This window comes from Aegilops tauschii, chromosome 3 (assembly GCF_002575655.3).
Source record: "Aegilops tauschii subsp. strangulata cultivar AL8/78 chromosome 3, Aet v6.0, whole genome shotgun sequence".
NCBI lineage: Eukaryota > Viridiplantae > Streptophyta > Magnoliopsida > Poales > Poaceae > Aegilops > Aegilops tauschii.
Window position 1 is genome coordinate 425,150,254 of NC_053037.3, and position 17,397 is coordinate 425,167,650.

The following is a 17,397-nucleotide window of genomic DNA, read 5'->3' on the forward strand; positions in this document are numbered from 1 at the left end:
CCCATAGAAGTAAAAGTAGCTGCACCTATTAAAGTTGAAGAAAAGACTATCACTTATAATGATCCTATTGTTCCTACTGCTTATGTTGAGAAACCACCTTTTCCTGTTAGGATAAAGGATCATGCTAAAGCTTCAACTGTGGTTCGTAAAAGCAATATTAGAACTTATACACCTCCTGAGCAAGTTAAAGTTGAACCTAATATTGCTATTGTTAAAGATCTCTTGTCTGGTAATATTGATGGGCATGTTATTCATTTCCATGATGAAACTGCTAGAATTGCCGAACCTTGTGCTAAAGATAAACATAGACCTGTGGTAGGCATGCCTGTTATTTCTGTTAAGATAGGAGATCATTGTTATCATGGCTTATGTGATATGGGTGCCAGTGCTAGTGCAATACCTATTGACTTATACAAAGAAATTATGCATGATATTGCACCTACTGAGTTGAAAGATATTGATGTCACAATTAAACTTGCCAATAGAGATACTATTTCACCAATGGGAATTGTTAGAGATGTTGAAGTCTTGTGTGGGAAAACTAAATATCCTGCTAATTTTCTTGTTCTTGGTTCCCCACAAAATAGCTTTTGTCCCATTATTTTTGGTAGACCCTTCTTGAACACAGTTAATGCTAAGATAGACCGCGAAAATGATGTTGTTACTATTGGTTTGGGTGATATGTCTCATGAGTTTAATTTCTCTAAATTTCGTAGACAACACCGTGAAGAGGAATTTCCTAGTAAGGATGAAATTATTGGTCTTGCTTCTATTGTCGTACCTCCTAATGATCCTTTGGAACAATATTTGCTAGACCATGAAAATGATATGTTTATGAATGAAAGAAAGGAAATAGATGAAGTATTCTTTAAACAGGAACCCATCTTGAAACACAATTTGCCTGTTGAAATCCTAGGGGATCCTCCTCCACCCAAGGGTGATCCCGTGTTTGAGCTTAAACCGTTACCCGATACTCTTAAATATGCTTATCTTGATGAGAAAAAGATATATCCTGTTATTATTAGTGTTAACCTTTCAGAGCATAAAGAAGAGAGATTATTGAAAACTCTGAAGAAGCATCACGCTGCTATTGGATATACTCTTGATGATCTTAAGGGCATTAGTCCCACTCTATGTCAACATAAAATAAATTTGGAGAAAGATGCCAAACCAGTTCGTGATCATCAACGACGGCTGAATCCTAAGATGAAAGAAGTGGTAAGAAAGGAAATACGAAAGCTCCTTGAGGCAGGTATAATTTATCCCGTTGCTGATAGTCAGTGGGTAAGTCCTGTCCATTGTGTCCCTAAGAAGGGAGGTATTACTGTCGTTCCTAATGATAAAGATGAATTGATCCCGCAAAGAATTATTACAGGTTATAGGATGGTAATTGATTTCCGCAAACTAAATAAAGCTACTAAAAAGGATCATTACCCCTTACCTTTTATCGATCAAATGCTAGAAAGATTATCCAAACATACACATTTTTGCTTTCTAGATGGTTATTCTGGTTTCTCTCAAATACCTGTGTCAGCCGATGATCAATCAAAGACCACTTTTACTTGCCCTTTCGGTACTTTTTCTTATAGACGTATGCCTTTTGGTTTATGTAATGCACCTGCTACCTTTCAAAGATGCATGATGGCTATATTCTCTGACTTCTGTGAAAAGATTTGTGAGGTTTTCATGGATGATTTCTCCGTTTACAGAACTTCTTTTGATGATTGCTTGAGAAACCTTGATCGAGTTTTGCAGAGATGTGAAGAAACTAATCTTGTCTTGAATTGGGAGAAGTGCCACTTTATGGTTAATGAAGGTATTGTCTTGGGGCATAAAGTTTCTGAAAGAGGTATTGAGGTTGATAAAGCCAAGGTTGATGCTATTGAAAAGATGCCATGTCCCAAAGACATCAAAGGTATAAGAAGTTTCCTTGGTCATGCCGGGTTTTATAGGAGGTTCATTAAGGACTTCTCAAAAATCTCTCGGCCTCTGACCAATTTATTACAAAAAGATATACCATTTGTCTTTGATGATGATTGTGTAGAAGCATTGATTTCTGCACCTATTGTTCAGCCACCTGATTGGAATTTACCTTTTGAAATCATGTGTGATGCTAGTGATTATGTTGTAGGTGCTGTTCTAGGGCAAAGAGTTGATAAGAAATTAAATGTTATTCAATATGCTAGTAAAACTCTAGACAATGCTCAGAGAAATTATGCTACTACTGAAAAAGAATTCTTAGCAGTTGTATTTGCTTGTGATAAGTTCAGACCTTATATTGTTGATTCTAAAGTAACTATTCACACTGATCATGCTGCTATTAAATATCTTATGGAAAAGAAAGATGCTAAACCTAGACTTATTAGATGGGTCCTCCTGCTACAAGAATTTGATTTGCATATTATTGATAGAAAGGGAGCTGAGAACCCCGTCGCAGACAAATTGTCTAGGTTAGAAATTGTTCTTGATGACCCACTGATGATAGTTTTCTTGATGAGCAATTAAATGTCATAAATGCTTCTCATACTGCTCCATGGTATGCTGATTATGCTAATTACATCGTTGCTAAATTTATACCACCTAGTTTCACATACCAGCAAAAGAAAAAGTTTTTCTATGATTTGAGACATTACTTTTGGGATGGCCCACATCTTTATAAAGAAGGAGTAGATGGTGTTATTAGACGTTGTGTACCTGAGCATGAACAGGAACAGATCCTACGCAAGTGTCACTCCGAAGCTTATGGAGGACACCACGCTGGAGACAGAACTGCGCATAAGGTATTGCAATCCGGTTTTTATTGGCCTACTCTCTTCAAGGATGCCCGTAAGTTTGTCTTATCTTGTGATGAATGGCAAAGAATTGGTAATATTAGTAGACGTCAAGAAATGCCTATGAACTATTCACTTGTTATTGAACCATTTGATGTTTGGGCTTTGATTATGTGGGACCTTTTCCTGCCTCTAATGGATATACATATATTTTAGTTGCTGTTGATTACGTTACTAAGTGGGTAGAAGCTATTCCAACTAGTAGTGTTGATCATAACACTTCTATTAAAATGCTTAAAGAAGTTATTTTTCCGAGGTTTGGAGTCCCTAGATATTTAATGACTGACGGTGGTTCACATTTTATTCATGGTGCTTTCCGTAAAATGCTTGCTAAGTATGATGTTAATCATAGAATTGCATCTCCTTATCACCCACAGTCTAGTGGTCAAGTAGAATTGAGTAATAGAGAACTCAAATTAATTTTGCAAAAGACTGTTAATAGATCTAGGAAGAATTGGCCCAAGAAACTTGATGATGCATTATGGGCCTATAGAACTGCATATAAAAATCCTATGGGTATGTCTCTGTATAAAATGGTTTATGGAAAAGCATGTCACTTACCTCTCGAACTAGAACATAAGGCATATTGGGCCATTAAAGAGCTCAACTATGATTTCAAACTTGCCGGTGAGAAGAGGTTATTTGACATAGCTCACTTGATGAATGGAGAACCCAAGCCTATGAGAATGCCAAATTATTTAAAGAAAAAGTTAAAAGATGGCATGACAAAAGAATACAAAAGCGTGAGTTTAATGTAGGTGATTATGTATTGCTATACAACTCTCGTTTAAGATTTTTTGCAGGAAAATTTCTCTCTAAATGGGAAGGCCCTTACGTTATCGAGGAGGTCTATCGTTCCGGTGCCATAAAAATCAACAACTTCGAAGGCACAAACCCGAAGGTGGTGAACGGTCAAAGAATCAAACATTATATCTCAGGTAATCCTATAAATGTTGAAACCAATGTTATTGAAACCGTAACCCCGGAGGAATACATAAGGGACACTTTCCGGGACGCTTCAGACTCCGAAAAGGAATAGGTATGTGGTACGGTAAGTAAACCGACTCCAAAACAGTTCTAAAGGCAATTTTTCTCCGTTTTGGAATATTTAGAAAAATAGAAAAATAAGAAGCAGTCCGGGAAGGACACGAGGGCTCCATGAGGGTGGAGGGCGCGCCCCCTGCCTCGTGGGCACCTCGTGCGCTCTCCGGACTCCGTTTTCTTGCATGATACGTATTTTGGTCGGTAAAAATTCATTATATAATCTCCCAAAGGTTTTGACTCATGTATCACGCAATTGTCCTCTGTTCTTGTTTCGAGCTGTTTCGCTGACAGATCTAGATCATCATGACGTCTCCAAGCGCCCCCAAGGACAAGTTCTTCGAGAAGGTCATCAACCCCTACCTCGCGGAGGTGCTGCAACACCCTCAAACCATTGAGATGCGTGAGGGGTTGCTGCATATCCGCGATGTTGAGGGACCACGGAGGACCGGAAGCGTGGAGACCAGGCTTGAAGCAATGGAGCAACAAGTTTTCAAGTGCCAGGAGATGGTGGAGCGTGGACTTGACTCCAATCACATAATGATCACGGAGTTCACCAACAACCACAAGCTAGATGCCAAGGATATTGGGGAGGCCATCTTCAAGCTCCATGAGAAAATTGAGCACCTCCAAGCCCAAATCTATGACCTGCAAAACCAAAACTGTGAGTATGAATATAGATTCAAGAGGATGAGTTTGGCTGCAGATTTAAGGATCCCAGAGACTCGATCATCCTTCTACGATGGTGAGCCTATGCCTTGGAAGATGGATGACAAGCCTACATCATCAACAATCCCTTCACCAGCAAAGGAGACATAATCACATGGGTATGGGCACTCCCCTTGGAAACTGCCAAGCTTGGGGGAGGTGCCCCGGTATCGTATCACCATCACACTCCTATCTTTACCGTTTTTCTTAGTTCGATCCTTTAGTAGTATCTTGATCTAGTAGAATAAAGTTTTGGTATGATCTAGTTTTGAGTTTTGCTTTATGATCTCTCTATGTAATCGAGTCCTTGAGCTATATAGTAAAGATTAGTGTTGAGTCAAGGCTTGATTATTTTGCCATGATCTTGAGTGAATAAAAGAAAAGAGAAAAGAATAAAAAGAAATAAAAGAGATCATATTGATTTTATGGAGAGTAATGACTTCACATAGAAAGAGTATGATGATTAAAATTTGTTGGGAGTTGGCAAACATAGCTTTGGTCATCATTGCAATTAATAGGAAGTAATAAAGGAAGAGAGGTTTCACATATAAATATACTATCTTGGACATCTTTTATGATTGTGAGCACTCATTAAAATATGACATGCTAAAGAGTTGATGTTGGACAAGAAAGACAACGTAATGGGTTATGTTTTCTTATATCTGAAATAAAGTATATTGTCATGGATCATCCAACATGTTGAGCTTGCCTTTCCCCCTCATGCTAGCCAAATTCTTTGCACCAAGTAGAGATACTACTTGTGCTTCCAAATACCCTTAAACCAGTTTTGCCATGAGAGTCCACCATATCTACCTATGGATTGAGTAAGATCCTTCAAGTAAGTTGTCATCGGTGCAAGCAATAAAATTGCTCTCTAAATATGTATGATTGATTGGTGCAGAGGAAATAAGCTTTATACGATCTTGTGATGTGGAAGAAATAAAAGCGACGGACTGCATAATAAAGGTTCATATCACAAGTGGCAATATAAAGTGACGTTCTTTCGCATTAAGATCTTGTGCATCCAACCCTAAAAGCGCATGGCAACCTCTGCTTCCCTCTGCGAAGGGTCTATCTTTTATTATTATCTTCTACCTTATGCAAGAGTCATGGTGATCTTCACCTTTCCTTTTTACATTTTATCCTTTGGCAAGCACATGATGTTGGAAAGATCCTGATATATATATCTAATTGGATGTGGGTTAGCATGAATTATTATTGTTGACATTACCCTTGAGGTAAAAGGTTGGGAGGCGAAACTATAAGCCCCTATCTTTCTCTGTGTCCGATTAAAACTCTGTAACTGCAAGTATTGCGTGAGTGTTAGCAATTGTGAAAGACTAAATGATAGTTGAGTATGTGGACTTGCTAAAAAGCTCTGACATAGACTCTTTCTGATATTATGATAAATTTCAATTGCTTCAATGATTGAGATTATAGTTTGTTAGTTCTCAATAAAGTTTCTGATTCATACTTGACATTGTGAATAGATTATTACTTGAGAATAAGAAATCATATGACAATATCCATATATGTTGCTGTTATGAGAATAATCATGATGCCCTCATGTCCGTATTTTGTTTTATCGACACCTCTACCTCTAAACATGTGGACATATTTATCGTTATCGGCTTCTGCTTGAGGACAAGCGAGGTCTAAGCTTGGGGGAGTTGATACGTCCATTTTGCATCATGCTTTTATATCGATATTTATTGCATTATGGGCTGTTATTACACATTATGTCACAATACTTATGCCTATTCTCTCTTATTTTACAAGGTTTACATAAGGAGGGAGAATGCCGGCAGCTGGAATTCTGGGCTGGAAAAGGAGCAAATATTATAGACCTATTCTGCACAACTCCAAAAGTCCTGAAACTCCACAGAAGTTATTTTTGGAAATAATAAAAAATACTGGAAGAAGAATCCACGTCAGGGGGGCCTCCACCTGTCCACGAGGGTGGGGGCGCTCCCCCCTGCCTCGTGGGCCCCCTGTTGGCTATATGAAGTCTTTCGTCCGAAGAAAAATCATAAGCAAGCTTTCGGGACGAGACTCCGCCGCCACGAGGCGGAACCTTGGCGGAACCAATCTAGGGCTCCGGCAGAGCTGCTCTGCCGGGGACACTTCCCTCCGGTAGGGGGAAATCATCGCCATCGTCATCACCAACGCTCCTCTCATCGGGAGAGGGCAATCTCCATCAACATCTTCACCAGCACCATCTCCTCTCAAACCCTAGTTCATCTCTTGTATCCAATTCTTGTCTCATAGTCTGGGATTGGTACCTGTAGGTTGCTAGTAGTGTTGATTACTCCTTGTAGTTGATGCTAGTTGGTTTATTTGGTGGAAGATCATATGTTCAGATCCTATATGCATATTAATACTCCTCTGATTATGAACATGAATATGCTTTGTGAGTAGTTACGTTTGTTCCTGAGGACATGAGAGAAGTCTTGCTATTAGTAGTCATGTGAATTTGGTATTCGTTCGATATTTTGATGAGATGTATGTTGTCTCTCCTCTAGTGGTGTTATGTGAACATCGACTACATGACACTTCACCATTATTTGGGCCTAGAGGAAGGCATTGGGAAGTAATAAGTAGATGATGGGTTGCTAGAGTGACAGAAGTTTAAACCCTAGTTTATGCGTTGCTTCGTAAGGGGCTGATTTGGATCCACATGTTTCATGCTATGGTTAGGTTTACCTTAATACTTCTTTTGTAGTTGCGGATGCTTGCAATAGGGGTTAATCATAAGTGGGATGCTTGTCCAAGTAAGGACAGCACCCAAGCACCGGTCCACCCACATATCAAATTATCAAAGTACCGAACGCGAATCATATGAACGTGATGAAAACTAGCTTGACGATAATTCCCATGTGTCCTCGGGAGCGCTTTTCTCTATATAAGAGTTTGTCCAGGCTTGTCATTTGCTACAAAAAGGATTGAGCCACCTTGCTGCACTTAATTACTTTTGTACTTGTTGCTCATTACAAATTATCTTATCAGAAAACTATCCGTTACCTGTTATTTCAGTGCTTGCAGAGAATACCTTGCTGAAAACCGCTTATCATTTCCTTCTGCTCCACGTTGGGTTCGACACTCTTACTTATCGAAAGGACTACGATAGATCCCCTATACTTGTGGGTCATCACCCGGCACGGCTCTACCTGGGCTAAACGTGCCATGCACAACACCGTGCATGTCCGCGTGACAAGCCCACACACAGCTCCTATAGTAAATGGGACAGGCCACATATTATTCATCCAATTGGGTTGTTTTGGAGTGAGGCATTTTGGCTCCCAGGATCATCTGCACCTGCGCTGAATAAAAAATACTAGAAAAGATTTAAAAATCCTTTTTTTTTTGGCATGGTAGATAATTTGGTGTGTGATATCCGCTTCAAATTTTAAATCATTTGGACATCTGAGTAGCTCTCGGCAAAAAAGACAAATTTAGGGTCTGTTAAATAGTGTACTGTTCTGGCCCAATTTGTCTTTTTTGCTGAGAGCTACTCAAATGTCCAAATGCTCTGAAATTCGGAGCGCACCTTACGCACCAAATTATCTACCTTGCACAAAAAATTTGGAATTTTTTGAATTTTTATGAATTGTTTCTTTAGTGGGGGCAGATGAGCCCGGGCTTAAAATTGGATATTCGGTTGTTTTGGGCCTATATTCAGCCGAGCTTTGCTACACCTACGAAAAATAGTTACGAAAATTAATGTAAGGTAAGGAATTAATTGGCAGCTTTTGATTAGAGGGGAGGAGGGCCCACCCTGAAACTCCAGGGGGAGATTGATGAGAGCAAGACACGTATGTACGTAAGTCAATTTTCGTAGGCGTAGGATTTTCAATATTCAGACTATTAGGATATGCGAACCAACATGTGGCTGGGATGGTAGGTGGACAGTGGTATCTCCAGCACACCACGGTTCAAGTCCTGATACTCGCATTTATCCTAAATTTATTTCAGGATTTCCGGCGATACACTTTCAGTAGGGTAGGGTCTGCGTGTGTGCGTTCATAGTGGTATAGTGGTGAGTATATGCGCGTTTATATGAGCGTTTGCGTCTATACTGTGTTCAAAAAAGACTATTAGGATATACAAAAATAATAACGGGTCGTGTTGTGCCAGCATGCGGGCCTGGCCTGCAACCCAGGCACGGCTCAAGGCGTACCGCGTGTCGGCATAGCCCACAACCATGATAGACCAAGCCCGTGACGGGTCAAGCACACGGCCCAAGACACAGCTGGACTGCTTTGCTTTGGGTACGACGGAATAGTGCTACCATCTACGTGAGTTGCAATGCTATCAGTGCAATATTTGAACTATCAATTCACAACATTTTAGTACATTCAAATTCAAAGGTGGCTAGTATTAGCTAATTCAAAAACTAGTACTATTCACAGCACAATTTGTCTTTTGTCTTCAATTGTGGACTGAACTTTGTTTTTTGTGATAGATAAATGTTGTCTCTCAAGAACCTCCAAGAGATCTTTTATTTGGTGTAGAGTATGAGAGGGAACCTTTCTCAAATCTAGGATGGTGTTTTATGTGTTGATGAAGGGGTATTTATAGCTAGAGGGAAATTAGTAGTTTTAGTGCAGAAAATTGACAGTTGGACAGTCCGGCAGAAAACTGCTCAGACAATCTGGTCAGACTAAGGCATAGCCTAGTAGTGGAAAGGGGCTGATGCCTTCCCCACTCACCCATGTTGAAGGCATGATACTTGCAATTTGGGTTTGTTGCACCAATTATACTGTAGAGGCCAAAAAAAATCTAGACGTTGACAGTTCGGCTAACTAAGGACTCATTTAAATATGGGACTTGGTTAGGCTTTTTAGCATTGGACCTTAGGTAGGAATGAAATGTTGTGATGATTCTAAGAAATTTACATCTCCCCACTTGAACCTTCTATGTAATGTTGTACAACTAACACCCAAAGACCTAGAAAGAGCTCGAAGTGTTTTCCTTCCGTTGTAGGGGATTGTGGATATCCTGGACACATCAACATCTTTTCTCTTGTGACCTACTCTACCTTTTTTTTGTTATAGACATCAACCCTCTTGACCTTGTGCAATCTGCTCATGTGCTTGTTTTCGTATTCTTTCAACAGTTCTAAGACTTCTATGCAAAAGGTTAGCAACAAACACTTTGTCCTTTTTCTCAATTTCTTTATCCTTGGTCAGTGCTTTCAAAGCAATATAAGCAGCAAATATGTCCTCATTTGGCAGGTTTCTTCTTGTTTAATGCTCAGCACCCGCAAAGTTGCAAAAAGAAGCAAAAGGAATATGTTTCTCTACTGTAAATTTTTTACTCCAACAATATTGTTGCAATAATGAAAATAATGCAAAAGTGCAAATAATTGAAAATTGTTGGAGTAAATGCAATTTTCATGTTCTAAATATTGAAAATTTGTTTGTTTCCTGAATTTTACTGAATTTACAGTTTACAGTTTGTTTACACTGTCAAGTTTCAGTTTCGGTAGGAGTACAGTGTCAAGTTTCAGTTTTTCAGAATAAGGAGTACAACATTTATGTTCAGTTTCAGTTTGTTTCCAGTCAAGTTTAAAATTTACACTGTCAAGTTTAAGCATGTAAACTGAAAGTTTGTTTAACATTGTTTAAACACTAACTAAATTTATCATGATTCATACATTGACTAAATTTGTTTCAGCAAGTTTCACATGATTCATACTTGCAGGTTTCAGTATACAGCAAGCTTCACAACCTGAATTTTAAGTTCAGCAAGGTTCAAAACTACTCCAAGTATACAGTAGTTTGTCTCAATTTAAAGTTTCAATTATACAGCAAGTTTGTCTCAATATTGTTTCGGTTTCAAGTACTCCAAGTATACAGCAATATTGTTGTATACTCCAAGTATACAGCAAGTTAAAAACCTGGAGTAACACATGATCCAAGTATACAGCAAGTTTCAGTTTCAATTTTAAAACTGAATTTGGTCTCAATATTGTTTCTGTTTCAGTTTGCTGTGGAGTAAAGTTACATTGGACATTGTACCTGCTGCTTCCTCTTGTGGATCATCCTCCTCTACTCGATCATTCACTTCCTCTTGTGGATTATCCTCCTCTACTGGATCTTCAGGTACATCATCCTCCTCTTGTGGAGGACTAAAGTTCAAATCGGGCACCATCCTCCTCCTCTTGCCGGCGAACTGAATGTACAACAATCTGACTTGTGGTGGAGGTGCAGGTGCAGGACGCAAAAACTGTAGGCGCTGCCCAATCGCTGGAAGTGCAGGTGCCCACTGATCTGGAGAAGGAGCGCGGCCTGGGCCTGGAGGGCGAGCACTCAGGCGCTGGATCACGAGCACAGCCTCAGGCGCCTGGAGCACAAGCACGGGCTGAGGAGAAGATGGAGCGCGCTGGAGGAGGAGCTGCAACGAAGATGGAGCGCTCTGGAGGTGGAGCTGCGGGTGTCACTGCAAAACTGACTTTGTGTACAAAAGTGTCTCCTCACGTCACTTATTTCATTACGGGGGGAGTATCACACAGATACAGATAAGATGACTTATCACGATTTACTACAGCAAGAATCGACCGTAGCGAGAGTTAAATCATGGTGCAGCCACAGTTTACAGAAGAATGGTTCATGATGCTGAGCACATACAAATTTCGCAACAGGATGCAACTAGTTACAGGTGCTTTTCTCGATCTAGTAATTCGACTGATTACAATATACAACAGCTAGGCCCCCCGGGGGAGTATATAACCCAGCATGACAGCCTTTGAATGACTGACATAATTGCTAAGGCATTGGTGCACATTTGCATTACCTAAGGGCGCACAGTTCATTCATTAGACCCTTGGATCCTGAAAGTTGATTGGTATTTGTGCCATTTGTGGCTGATGCTTCCTGACCTGTGAGAGATGATGCATAAGAATGTAGCCCATGCCAAAACAGTGCTTATATGAGGAATGATCATATGTCAGTACCTTCACACCAGCCATTGATAATAAGTTGTGAGAAGCAACATAAACATGATCTGAGTTGTCAATCCTTTTCTCTACAAAATAGAGGACTTCAGATACACCTGACTGCAACAAAGACCAGCACAATGGTTAGAACTGAATAGATTATCTTCCTTTTATGCGAGCACAGGTAGAAGTTACTTCCACATAAAAATAGTGTGAGTAGTTGTTAACATGAGAACTGCTGACTGAAACGTCACACCAGTAAATCATTGTCAAATGTAGAGTCTTTGCACGAATTAGAGTTATAGATTTTAAATGGCAACGTTTGTAGTGAACCAGAATGGTTCGATTAAAAAGGGCAGCCCAGTGCACGTAGCCCCCGCTTGCGCAGGGTCCGACCACTTACGGCCCGACCAGAATGGTTAGATTAAACGTGAAAAATATTATGTAGTACAAACTTAGGTGCACATTTATAGAATGCGTGTTTAGAAATATAGATAAACTTGTAACAAAGAAAATGTGAGGTTTGAATGCATTTCATCAACGTTTGGGTGAAATTCTAACTCCAAAATGAACAAAATCCATGTTCATTTACATTAGGTACTAACCTGGATGATAATCTTAGCACACTCATTACAGGGGAACATAGTGACGTATAACTTCTGCAGTAGAAGGGGAACAATAAGGCATTTGTTGATGACTAATTAAAGAATGGAGAGGGAGAACGGAAATAGCAAACCTGTCCAGCCGCTGAAGCATGGTTTGTATTTAAAATAGCATTAACTTCAGCATGAACAACATAACTGCCAACAAGTAAAAGAGGGTTAGATTTGAACATCTAGCTGCTATAAGAAACTATTTTGTGGAGGACAATGCATCATACCATAGCATTTAGCAAATGCATAGAGATCATAATTTCATAACAATGTTAGAATTGCTACAATATCTCACAGAAATATTAGACAACAGAACTCTTTTCTGTTTATAACAATGTAAATCAGGCAATAAAACTTACATTCTCCAAAAAAAACTGGATGACAACATAGTGAAGTGGCAAGATATGAAGGGTTGACAGTTTTGCAAGTGGCGAGCTAGACAATTGCTAACTAGCAGTGCAGCTATATTGCTTGTAAGATCAATTATTACTTACACAAAACTAAGGTAATAAGAGTTTCTTTCAATATATAGCACAAAACAGAAAAGGTTATCTGGCGGGTTTTCTGAAAAAACACCCACTTTATCAGTAAATTCGAATTTTATTAAGTTTCAATTCATTTCTGCTAATTAGATGTGATTACATGCACTTTTTTTTGCGACGAATGTGCTTATATGCGTTATGTCCCAAAACAGAAAGCAACAACCATTTTACTGAAGAAAATCGTAACTTACGGATATTTTGTCTCCAATGGATCCCCTCTTGCAGATTTCTGCAGTAGAAAAGTAATAGAGAGAAATTAATATGTGAAATAATCGAATTCCAGCAAACGTGTCAAAAAGTATTTAATTGAATAAAATGAACACCACATGAGAAACTCAATTTTACACTAGCATCAATAGAGCTAATTCACTAGTTCTTATTAGTGAATGGCCCTCAACTTACAACCCTTCTAATTAAAGCTTCAGAGATAATTACCTTTGCCCAAGGAAGCTTATCATCTGAACAGCCTCTTGGGAATCCATTGTAACCTATACCTGTTGGTGAAAACAGTTGAATTATATTATCGAAAGATGACAAGCTATGGCACTTGGCCTATCACAACTATCATTATACTTTGTGTATCACTACTGCAGCCATCAGTTAAAGAATTTGGACAAATCAAGTTACATATCACAAAGCAGCATAGGCTCCATCCTCACCTAGGATAATGCCCTCTTGGCTAACCAAGCATGCGCCAACCTGCATAAAATGGATTTTAGGTACAAAAATCAGAATGTTTGACTAACAAAAGTGACAAATGAAAAATGCTACATGAGTTGCTATTTGCTGCCTTATGTTAAGATTTATATTTATGTCACATTCACTGAATAAATGATGTCACAACAAACTTCTTTCAATACAGTCAACAGAACTGCCACAGATCCCTAATGTTTGCTGCTTTGTATGAAAAGCTAAAGCGCTATTATAGTTTTAATTTTGAAAGGTTGATCAACTCTTCATAGTCCACCTAGAATGCAGTCGGCCCAAGTTGCACAGCCGCCGTTGCAGTCTTGATCAAGCCTTCCCTCCCCCCACCCCTAACACACACACACACACACCAACACATGTGCCCTTGCAAGCACACAACCTAAGCAGATCCCAGTTCTAACCCCTAACTCCCGAGGCGGCGCCACCTCACGACCCTAACCACTCCGGTTATGTCTCCTCTTTCAGCTCCACTACCACATCACCGTCGCTTCCAGCTTGCAGTTCACCAGCATGAGTTTGGCGTCAATTGTGTTTTGGAAGGAAAAACATAAGCCACTTGCCTAATGGCAGTTGAATTATTCACTGCAATGGCTAAAGACAGCTGGTCAGCCACATTCGGACATGGCTTTACCATTATCTCACGCAGCAGCAGACTACCAGTTTCACTGAGGAATTTCAACGAACAGATTGAGCGCAAACACAAATTTAGGATACTTTGACGGGCATAAACAGACATGCACTTCACCTGCCGGTTAGGATCCTTTGAACGCTCGGCTGAAAGGAACGCAATCGCCATGAAGTAGTCGTCCCATGAGATGAACCTGCAACAAGAACCCAAAAAAGGGGGGGCACAAATCCTCCCAAGCTTAGCAAGAGCGGCAACCAAGATACGCGAGGCGGCGAGGGGCGGTGAAAGAGGGTCCGGCAAAGGGGACTAACCCTTCCCTCTTGGTGGTTTTGAAGGGGTCCTGCGCTGGCGGATGCCTGGCGGCGCAGCCGTTGACGGGGAGTGGCTCGGTGCACGGCGGGGGCGGGGGCGGGCTCTGGGGCTTGGAATTGGTTGCCGAGTAGGAGTACAGGAGCGCGGCCGCGGCGGCTACGGCGCCTGCGGCGACCGAGATGGACGCTATGGCGAGATCCCTCGTCGAGGCCATCGCTCGACGGCCAGATCCGGGGCGGAGCTCGCTACCTACGGAACGCGGGAATTTTTTTGGGGGCGCGCTTCCCTTCCTTCCCTCTTCTGTTGACTTTTCGCGCGTCGATATTTGGAATCGCCTGCCAGTCATTTTTTATGGGCTAATATTTGGTCTTGTCGGCCTGGAATTGATGATAGTTCTGTATCCAAGATGGTGGGCCCTAGGGGCATCGCGACAAATTTCCGGGCCGGCCCATTAGTGTTTCAAGTCCTGATTCCTGATTTTGGGAAGGTTCTTTTTCCGGTTTTAGGAAGGTTCTAGAAGGTCTTCTAAAAAAAGGAAGGTTCTAGAAGTTTTTTTACTTTCTTATCAGTTTTTTTATTTTTGGTTTTTATTTTCTAAATTTATTTCCTGTTCGTTTTTAAATTTTTTATATTTCCTTTCTTCTTTTCTTTCAAAAATCATGTTTTAAAAAAATGTTCATTTTTTATAAAAAAACGTAAACTTGTACATAATATAAATTGTTCACATTTAAAAATGGTCATAATATTTTTAAGATTTTTCGCCTTTTTAAAAAATGTTTGGGGTTCTAAATTTTGTTTATCAGTGTTCTTTTAATATGTTCAAACAACTGCAAACCAAAAGAACCCGCATAGAAAATCAGGAACACTCCCTGTTGAGCGAGACACTGAGATGGGTCGCCCCACTAAGCGTTGCATGTGGGATTGGTTTGCCTTTTGTTGATATAAACTACACATAGGAGGGTTATCTCCAAGGGGCAGTCTAAATCGCTCCAATTGTCTGTTTGTGCAAGCTCTCGTCTGTATTTGGGCGCAAAATCATCTCTATCGACTTTCTTTAGGGCCATTTTTGGGGGACTTGTGGGTGCCTTGCAAAATAATTTGCCCCTACCCGGCTTATTCTCGCACCGCTGTCTAAAATTTTATTTTAGAAGCCTATTAATTAAAAAAAGTCTCCTAAAGAAAGACATGCCTATAGTTGGTTTTTACCATAATGAGTCTTAGTGCTTGTGTTACTTGCTAAGTGAATAGCTATAAGAACATGTAAGACCATGGTATGATAGCATGTTCATTTAGGCTCCTTCCTATACACCACACTTATTGAGGGATTCTCGGGATAAGAATATCGACCATGAATATACAACTTTGGCCAATTACCAAAAACACTTCCTCCGATTGGATCCTGCTATGTTCATCATAACCACTACACTCAAGTTATCTTTTTTGTTCTTGCAAATCTTTCAGTTGCATCCCCTGAAATTTAATGTTTGTCTTTTATGAGTACTTTAGTTATCTCCCTGATACTTTTTTTTACAAAGTACCTTAGTTTCTACATCTCAAATATTTTTTATTTTAGCTCTAGAGAGGCTAGGGAAAGTACACAATGAAGTGCAAGGATAGTTGTGTAAGTGGCATACGAAACTTAGGCGAATGGAGGATCGACACTCATAATTCTGCTATATTCACATTGGAAAATGCTACAATAACTCCCTATAGTTGGGGATTATCAGTCGCCAATTAAAAAAAATAGGATTTTTTGCCATGTCAGACCGGCAATCTAAGCCTCCATGATGCTTTAATGTTTGTTTTTTTAGAAGTTCACAACCCCTTTATAAGCATTTCATATGCATGGCCGGAGAAGAATTATTGGCTAGTTATTGTATTATATGTTGTTAAGTAGTACCCAAACCCCGTTTATTTTACAGGAACTACACTTAGCATTTTTTTTCACTTTATCCTCGTGACACAATAAGTTGATAAAGATATATTGGATTCTTGAGTCAGCCGCCACTATTGCTGAAGAGTCATTTTGTTGTGAACGAGTGCGTGCTAGAGGCAACTTGTTCTTGCTTAGTAGTGGTACATATGTTGCCCATAGTCTCCCTAAAAATATCTTGGGCACACTTGAGTTTTGTTTTCTTGGAGGCCATAGTTGCAACATATGTTTGTGCAGTATTCTCTGTCAAATAATGAATTGAGGTATGAACAGTTTCTTATATTTTATTGCTAAGTGAGAGTTTGTTCTTTCGGTTGATGACCCTCGTGGATGGTGGCTTTGTTCGGGTTTGTCTTCATCGATACAACCTTTGACGACTCTACATATATTACTCGGAGTTATAACAACCAAGAAGTTGCAGCGGTTCTTGTGCCATTTTCATATTGAAAACTTCACCAGTATGTGTTGCAGAGAATAATTTTTCATTGTGTTATCTTGCGCTTGCAATAGTAGTTGGCATATTTATGTTGTAGTATCTTTCACAATGTAGTTATAAAAATGGATTTCAATACTAACTTCATTACATCAATCCACATTCAACCAAGTACTAGGGGATTATGGATGAGCGTTGCTTCACGTGAGACAAAAAGATGTCTGAATTTTATAGGTGAAGGATACACGCCTTTGATTACACTCTTGTGCAACATCGCAGTCATCCGTCAGTTACACTTTCGTGCAACATCGCAGTCATCCATCGGCTCATTGTATCCAATTTCTTCATGCGCATTGGTCAGGGATGGGAGATAACGTCATAAAATTCCTTTCAAACCCAGAAGTTATCCAAGAGTGGAAAATATCTCTACTCCTAAAGGGGGACTTGGTAGTTTGGCCTCACTCCCACCAACCCCTCGGCAAACCCTATATTACGCCCGCGAGCCTCACACAGACGACCTTTCGCTGAAGCGCGGCCAAGTTGGGCTGACCCATTTGACGCGTCCATTAACTCAATCTAATCGGCACTTTCCTAAAACAATTTCATGCATTAACTTATTCAAATCAAATCTTAACAAAATCTCAACTAAATCTAAAATTGTCTTGATTTCC

General features: G+C 39.9%; 1 protein-coding gene across 1 annotated transcript; it reads right to left on the minus strand.

The window, feature by feature from the left end:
- Nucleotides 1-11,135: 11,135 nt before the first annotated feature.
- Nucleotides 11,136-14,686, minus strand: LOC109753741 (uncharacterized). Its single transcript, XM_020312664.3, has 9 exons — nucleotides 14,360-14,686; nucleotides 14,166-14,241; nucleotides 13,372-13,411; nucleotides 13,148-13,206; nucleotides 12,904-12,941; nucleotides 12,254-12,317; nucleotides 12,123-12,176; nucleotides 11,536-11,637; nucleotides 11,136-11,460 (listed from the first exon to the last, which is right to left on the minus strand). The coding sequence occupies exons 1-9, from the start codon at nucleotides 14,572-14,574 to the stop codon at nucleotides 11,398-11,400; spliced, it is 711 nt and encodes a 236-aa protein (XP_020168253.1). The 5' UTR covers nucleotides 14,575-14,686; the 3' UTR covers nucleotides 11,136-11,397.
- Nucleotides 14,687-17,397: the final 2,711 nt, after the last annotated feature.

Bases quoted from the DNA above. Each gene is read 5' to 3' on its own strand.
- LOC109753741 (XM_020312664.3), bottom strand. From the start codon at position 14,574: ATGGCCTCGACGAGGGATCTCGCCATAGCGTCCATCTCGGTCGCCGCA. The intron at 12,318-12,903 runs GTAAGTTACGAT...ACTTGTTGGCAG, and splicing joins CCATTGGAGACAAAATATCC to TTATGTTGTTCATGCTGAAG. The intron at 12,177-12,253 runs GTTTGCTATTTC...CTTCTACTGCAG, and splicing joins ATGCTTCAGCGGCTGGACAG to AAGTTATACGTCACTATGTT.